General features: G+C 40.1%; 2 protein-coding genes across 2 annotated transcripts; both read left to right on the plus strand.

Annotated features, from left to right (window-relative positions):
• The first annotated feature begins 1,403 nt into the window (after nt 1–1,403).
• Nucleotides 1,404–3,231, plus strand: LOC118491341. The gene is made up of 2 exons (XM_035989009.1): nt 1,404–2,461; nt 2,529–3,231. The coding sequence occupies exons 1-2, from the start codon at nt 1,404–1,406 to the stop codon at nt 3,229–3,231; spliced, it is 1,761 nt and encodes a 586-aa protein (XP_035844902.1).
• A 2,273-nt stretch (nt 3,232–5,504) lies between these two features.
• Nucleotides 5,505–5,909, plus strand: LOC110929241. The gene has a single exon (XM_022172384.1). It carries the CDS (start codon nt 5,505–5,507, stop codon nt 5,907–5,909), a length of 405 nt encoding a protein of 134 aa, XP_022028076.1.
• The last annotated feature ends 2,500 nt before the right edge of the window (nt 5,910–8,409 follow it).

An 8,409-nucleotide genomic window follows, 5' to 3' on the forward strand; every position in this document is an offset into this window, starting at 1 on the left:
TAAGAGTCTCAGTAGTTTGTTTAGGTACCGGTTTCTTTAACGGGAATGCTCTAGTATAGAGAATCCTGAGTATACGATACCCCGTTGGGTGTTGTTAGTAGTCGTTTTTGGAGCACGAGTAGGAGCACGAGTAGGGAAACTCTACATCAACGTGCCGTAGATAGTTTTGAGGTATACTCTCGTTTAAGTTTATGTTTAGTTATTTATTATTTATTTTTAGTAGTTAATATTAGTTTTATTATTAGTAATAATATATTAGTAGTAGTAGTGTTAGTATTATTTTTAGGTACTAGGGTTATTGTCAGGGGCGGGTATTGGTAGCCTAGCCTTAGTTAGGCATGGACTGATCACCCATGCTTAAACAAGGTAGGGTTAACCAATATCCAACCATGATAATGACTAGTTAGGCGTACCATTACCTAACCTAGGATTATGTAATTGTGTCAGGACCTTGAGACATAACCCAGTATTACTAGCGGCTGTTAAGCAATTGCTAATCAGGTGAGTCATCATACTTGTCTTTTAAACTGTGATAGTATACTCGTCCATAACTGGTAATAATGAGAATGCGGCAGTATGCATGTGTCAGTAGGGGTATATGGGATCCTATTATGCTTAATGAGGTGTGTCACTCTGGGAAGGGTAATAAGGTGTTGTACCCACAGGCACTTCGTGCTTATAAGGTCCAGCGACACACACTCATACCTATGTGACGGCCGTAGGGGGACACAGCTGGAGGACTAGTATGTCTCTTGTACGGTGGTTTGTGACAAGTCAAATGTGACCTATAAGGTTCAATGAGGTCCAACCTGACTATAATGTGGTCACATGCCCATATTGTGTATGCATATAATGTAAACTGTGGTTTGTCTTTATAAAAATTGTATAGTATGAGCGGTTTTGAGTATACTTATCTCAGGTGAGTCATGAGGAAAGCTATAGGAACTACTTGATAGTTGTGAAGTTTTAGAAGATCAAGGAGTTCTTAGTTGCCAAAAGTTTGTAAATTAATAAAGTGTTGTACTCAGACTATTATAAGTTTTAATGAAAGTTTAGTTTGTTTCCGCTGTAAGTGTATCAATTGTGCACAATCACCCGGGTTACGGGGTGGGTGTTACAGTTGGTATCAGAGCCCGAGGTTTTAGCGAATTAGGTATTGCAGGAATGCCTAAGCTTTAACCAGTAGTTCTCTAAAGATTAATAGCACACTAAGACTAGGCCAAATAACATGTTCTCAGGAAAAGTACTTGCATAGTCAGTTGAGTGACGCTAGAAGAAGTAAATTATGTTGTGCCTTTCTATGTGCTATATATATATATGTTATGTATATAGTTGTTATATTATAATGATGTATCATACATACTAGTAAATCTTTATACTCATATTCCTATAAGAAGGAGACAATGTCTGAACTTAGAGATGAACAAGGGTCTAGAAATAATCAGAATAACAGAAGAAGAGAGGGAGTTTCTTATAGGACTCGAACTCCCTCTCACAGTGCCAGGTCCCAGTCTAGTACAAGCATGCGTCTAAATACTGAGGATATCCACAATATAGTTGTGGAAGTGGCTAAGGTAATGAAGAATGCACAAACCGGTAATGTTAACCAATTTGGAGAACGACATGAAGAAAGCTCAGCAGCCTCCACGCCAGTACAAAGGGAAGGAATGGGCGAAAGGAAAAACACTATTGCAACCAGGCCACTAGAAGGAAAAGGTGAATATTCTAAATCAAAGGAATGTACTTATAAGCACTTCATGTCCTGTAAACCTCAGTCCTTTGACGGAAGAAAGGGAGCACTAGAAGCTCAAGACTGGCTCAACAGAATGGAGTCAGTATTAGACATATGTGAGTGTGATGACCGCAACAAAGTACGGTTCACCGTACATATGTTTGAAGCTGAAGTCCTTCACTGGTGGAACATTGTGGTCCAAACAGATGGAAAAGAAAAGGTTAAGGAGATGAAGTGGGAGGAGTTTATTCATAAGTTTCTTGCTAAGTATTGTTCTCCCAGTGAGACTGAGCAACTGGAAGTGGAATTCTTTCAGTTAAAAATGGGAAATAAAACCTATCGAGAGTATGTTTCTCGTTTCCACGACATATCTCGACTGGTTTCTTATTTAGCATTGACTGAGGAACAACTGATCAATAGGTTTATTTGGGGTCTACCCTCTGAAATGAGGGTGTTTATCAAATCCAAATCCCCCAAGACTTTTGCAGAAACTGTTGAGGCTGGCGCCGTCATGGCTGCCGAGATGATTCTGCGGCAGGCTGAATCTCCCGTACCAAAAAGAAAGTGGGAAGAAAGAAAGGGGGACACCAGGAATAACAACTTTAAAAGGCCTAAAACATTTCCTCAATGTCAAATTTGCAAACGCTTTCATACAGGGGAATGTCGTTTTCCTTGTCCAAATTGTAAAAAGACGGGTCATGCTCTTCAAGAATGCAAGGAAAAGAAGAAGTGTTTCAAATGTGGAGACCCTAACCACATGAGATCTGAATGTCCCGAACTTAAAAAAAAATGATAGGACACAACCAAATCAGCCAAAAGGGCGGGCATTTGTACTCACCACGGAAGAAGCCAAGACCAATACAGACGTTATCACGGGTACGTATCTCGTAAATGATGTATATGCGCGTGTGTTATTTGATACCGGTGCAAATAGAAGTCTAGTGTCGACTACCTTTAGACCTTACTTGAACCAGGCGTCCCAAACCCTAGATCATACCTTTACAGTAGAAATGGCTGATGGAAGTCAAAGAGAGATAGTTGACATAGTTAAGAATTGTAAAATAAGCTTAAACAACCATGTTATCCCTATAGACCTAATGCCTATGGAACTTGGAGAATTCGACATAGTCATAGGAATGGACTGGTTGACACCATATCATGCGGAAATTATATGTGACAAAAGGATCGTCCGACTCCGATTACCCAACGGCAAACAACTAACTGTATCGGGAGACCGCACTGACAAGACTAAGAACCTCATCACGATAGCACAAGCACATAAATGCCTAAGGAAAGGGTATGTTGCCTTTTTAGCATATGTCGTAAACACTACAGAAAAGCAGAAGGTCGAGGACGTGCCAGTAGTACGAGAATACCCCGAAGTGTTTCCCGATGAGCTCCCGGGACTACCATCGGATAGACAGGTTGAGTTTCGCATTGACCTAGTTCCCGGTACATCACCGATTGCTAAGTTGCCGTACAGACTAGCCCCGACATAAATGCAAGAACTCAAGAAGCAACTACAAGAGTTGCTTGACAAGGGGTTTATCCAACCTAGTTCGTCACCATGGGGAGCACCCATCTTGTTTGTCAAGAAGAAAGATGGGACGATGCGCATGTGCATCGATTATAGAGACTTGAATAAAGCCACTATAAAGAATAAATACCCTTTGCCCAGGATCGACGACTTGTTTGATCAATTACAAGGGGCAAGCTATTTCTCTAAAATAGACTTGAGGTCTGGATACCACCAAGTGAAAGTTGCACCAGAAGACATACCTAAGACTGCCTTCAGGACAAGGTATGGTCATTATGAATTTTTGGTAATGCCATTTGGATTGACCAACGCACCTGCAGTGTTCATGGACCTCATGAACAGGGTTTGTAAACCTTACCTTGATAAGTTTGTGATCGTTTTTATTGACGATATCCTTATCTACTCTAAGAACGAGGTAGAACATGAACAACACCTAAGAGCAGTCCTTGAATTGCTCAAGAAAGAAAAACTCTATGCAAAGTTCTCTAAGTGTGAATTTTGGATACGTGAGGTGCAATTCCTAGGCCACGTGATAAATGAATGTGGAATACAAGTTGACCCTGCAAAGATCGAGGCCATCAAGAAATGGGAAGTACCGAAGAATCCCACTGAAATCAGAAGATTTCTGGGGTTAGCAGGATACTATAGAAGGTTTATTCAAGACTTCTCAAAGATTGCAACACCATTAACCACACTAACCCAGAAAGCCTCTAAGTTTAATTGGGGACCTAAGCAAGAAGAAGCCTTTAACACGTTAAAACATAAGTTATGTAGCACCCCAATACTGTCACTTCCTGAGGGAATAAAAGATTTTGCCGTCTACTGTGATGCATCTCACTATGGTATGGGATGTGTACTCATGCAAAGAGGCAAATTGATTACCTACGCCTCTAGACAGTTGAAGATTCATGAACGGAACTACACAACCCATGATTTGGAACTTGGTGCCATAATGTTCGCATTGAAAATTTGGAGGCACTATCTTTACGGTACAAAGTGCACTATCTATAGTGACCATAAGAGTTTTAAACATATATTTGAGCAGAAGGAGCTCAATATGCGTCAGAGACGATGGATGGAGTTATTAAGTGATTACGACTGTGAGATCCAATACCATCCAGGTAAGGCAAACATAGTAGTAGATGCTCTAAGTAGAAAAGAGAAACCTCAACCAATAAGAATTCGTGCAACCAGAATAGAGGTTAAAACTAGTCTCTTAGATCAAGTTAAGAATATACAACAAGAAGCCTTAAAAGAGAATCATATTGTAAAAGAAAGAATGATTGGGAGACTGAAGCTACTGACAATGGGAAATGATAATATCCTTAGGTTCAACAATAGGATATGGGTTCCTAATTTTGGAGGACTGAAGGATACAATCTTAGAGGAAGCTCATAAGTCTAAGTATTCCATTCACCCTGGTAGTGACAAGATGTATAAGGATTTAAGGAGAGATTATTGGTGGCCGGGAATGAAGCGATCTGTTGCCCATTATGTGGAAAAGTGCCTTACATGCCTTAAGGTGAAGGCAGAACATCAAAAACCCTTTGGATACTTGCAACAACCAGAGATCCCAGAATGGAAATGGGAGAAAATCACCATGGATTTTATCACGAAGCTCCCAAGGTCAAGTCACGGCTATGATACTATTTGAGTAATAGTGGACAGACTGACCAAGTCTGCACACTTCGTGCCAATTCGTGAGGACTATAAGATGAACAAGCTAGCTCAAATTTACATCAAAGAAATAGTCTCACGACATGGGGTGCCTGTATCGATCATATCAGACAGAGATAGTCGTTTCACATCTAAATTCTGGCAAAGTTTCCAACAAGAGTTGGGAACCAAGCTTAATCTAAGCACTGCATATCATCCACAGACGGATGGGCAGAGTGAACGGACTATTCAGACATTAGAAGATATGCTTCGGGCTTGTGTAATTGATTTTGGTGGAAGTTGGGCACTCATCTACCACTCATCGAATTTGCCTACAATAATAGCTATCACGCCAGCATCAAAGCTGCACCTTATGAAGCTTTATACGGAAGAAGGTGCCGAACTCCTATCTGTTGGACGGAAGTAGGGGAAAGTCAACTATCAGGACCAGAAATCATTGTGGAGACCACAGAAAAGATCCAGCAAATCAAAGAAAGGATGAAAAGTGCTCAAGATCGACAAAAGAGTTATGCAGATCAGAGGCGTAAACCCCTAGAGTTCCAACTAGGGGATAAAGTAATGCTTAAGGTATCACCTCTGAAAGGAGTGATTCGGTTTGGAAAGAAGGGAAAGTTGAAACCCCGATACATTGGGCCGTTTGAAGTAACAAGCAAAGTAGAACCAGTGGCTTATCGGCTAAAACTTCCTGAACAACTGGCAGGAATACATAATATTTTCCATGTATCAAATTTAAGGAAGTGCCTAATGGACGAAGCCCAACAAATACCCCTGGAAGACGTACAGGTTGACGAAAAACTCAATTTCATTGAAGAACCACTACAAATCGAAGATAGGAAGGTTAAAAAGTTACGCAAAAAGGAAATCCCGTTAGTCAAAGTCAAGTGGAACGCACGTCATGGACCCAACTTTACATGGGAACAAGAAAACATAATGAAAGATAAGTACCCTCATCTTTTTAAGTAATGACAAATTTCGAGGACGAAATTTTTGTAAGGAGGGAAGGATGTAATACCCCGAATCTTAATGTGCTGGTTATAAACGTGTGAAATATGTAATTTATATTTCATATATTGTTAAACGTGTGAAAGGTGAAATATCTTGACACACCTTGGCTAATATAGGAGACCGTTAATATTAATAACTAAATATATTATTTTATTTACCTTACTCCGTTTTTAATGAAACTTAGGTTAAAACGTAGATAAAAATATGCTCGTTCTAATGACATATTCGTCATTTTATAAAACGTCATATTTTAAAAGTTATACAAGAGAAACGAGTTAAGCAGCTGAATTAATATATATATAAGCAAGCAAGCTAGCAGGTCAAGCAGGTAGGTAGGCACGTCAATTGAATCCCACATCGACCAGAAAGGGATTTGAGGTGTCTGCTTGTTTCCTTTAAATAAGAGTCTCAGTAGTTTGTTTAGGTACCAGTTTCTTTAACGGGAATGCTCTAGTATAGAGAATCCTGAGTATACGATACCCCGTTAGGTGCTGTTAGTAGTCGTTTTTGGAGCACGAGTAAGAGCAGGAGTGGGGAAACTCTACATCAACGTGCCGTAGATAGTTTTGAGGTATACTCTCGTTTAAGTTTATGTTTAGTTATTTATTATTTATTTTTAGTAGTTAATATTAGTTTTATTATTAGTAATAATATATTAGTAGTAGTAGTGTTAGTATTATTTTTAGGTACTAGGGTTATTGTCAGGGGCGGGTATTGGGTAGCCTAGCCTTAGTTAGGCGTGGACTGATCACCCATGCTTAAACAAGGTAGGGTTAACCAATATCCAACCATGATAATGACTAGTTAGGTGTACCATTACCTAACCTAGGATTATGTAATTGTGTCAGTACCTTGAGACATAACCCAGTATTACTAGCGCCTGTTAAGCAATTGCTAATCAGGTGAGTCATCATACTTGTCTTTTAAACTATGATAGTATACTCGTCCATAACTGGTAATAATGAGAATGCGGCAGTATGCATGTGTCAGTAGGGGTATATGGGATCATATTATGCCTAATGAGGTGTGTCACTTTGGGAAGGGTAATAAGGTGTTGTACCCACAGGCACTTCGTGCTTATAAGGTCCAGCGACACACACTCATACCTATGTGACGGCCGTAGGGGGACACAGCTGGAGGACCAGTATGTCTCTTGTACGGTGGTTTGTGACAAGTCAAATGTGACCTATAAGGTTCAATGAGGTCCAACCTGACTATAATGTGGTCACATGCCCATATTGTGTATGCATATAATGTAAACTGTGATTTGTCTTTATAAAAATTGTATAGTATGAGCTCACCAGTATATATCTGACGTCGTTTTGAGTATACTTATCTCAGGTGAGTCATGAGGAAAGCTATAGGAACTACTTGACAGTTGTGAAGTTTTAGAAGATCAAGGAGTTCTTAGTTGCCAAAAGTTTGTAAATTAATAAAGTGTTGTACTCAGACTATTATAAGTTTTAATGAAAGTTTAGTTTGTTTCCGCTGTAAGTGTATCAATTGTGCACAATCACCCGGGTTACGGGGTGGGTGTTACAGTGAATGTGGAGATAAACTTTTCATTGTTGCCCATAATAATTATGTCATCCACGTAAACTAGAAGATAAATCAAGATGCCATCACGATTAAAGATAAACAAAGAAGGGTCGGCTCGACTACATGTGAAGCCCACGGTTTGAAGAAAAGAACTTAATCGCTGAAACCAAGCCCGAGGGGCTTGTTTTAAAACATAAATGGCGCGATTTAGTTTGCACACATGAGTGGGGTGTTTCGGGTCCTCAAATCCCGGTGGTTGTTCCATAAAAATAGTTTCGGTAAGATTACCGTTTAGGAAGGCATTGTTTACATCAAGTTGTCGAAGTTTCCATTTATTGATAGTAGCAAGACTAAGAACAACACGAATGGTGGAAGACTTGACAACAGGACTGAAAGTATGAGAAAAATCCAGTCCCGTTACTTGATTAAAACCTTGTGCTACAAGACGTGCTTTGTAGCGATCAATGGAACCATCGGCTTTGTATTTTATTCTATATATCCACTTGGAGCCAATGACGTTTGAGGAAGAAGGACGTGGTACAAGGTGCCAAGTATGATTTCGATGTAAGGCATCGAGTTCCTCATGCATAGCGTGGACCCATTTGGCATATTTGGATGTGGTTTTAATCCCTTTGGGAACATGAGTGGACAAGAGAGAGTGATGAAGAGGATGGTTGGTAAAATGAGCCAAGTTGGCGAAGTGCTTTGGTTTAAAGATGCCGGCTTTGGATCAGGTGGTCATAGGATGGTTATTTGTGGTTGGTATGGTGGGTGATGGTGGTTGAGCGGTTGTAATGTTTTGGTCCGATAATGAGTGGTGAGCGGGAGATGATGGAGCGGTAGAATTTGATTGGTGAGGAGTGTTGGGATGATTTGCGGAAGTAGTGGATTGGGTTTCGGTGGTTTGTGGGTTGGGAGT

The sequence above is a fragment of the Helianthus annuus genome, chromosome 1 (assembly GCF_002127325.2).
Source record: "Helianthus annuus cultivar XRQ/B chromosome 1, HanXRQr2.0-SUNRISE, whole genome shotgun sequence".
Taxonomy (NCBI): Eukaryota; Viridiplantae; Streptophyta; class Magnoliopsida; order Asterales; family Asteraceae; genus Helianthus; species Helianthus annuus.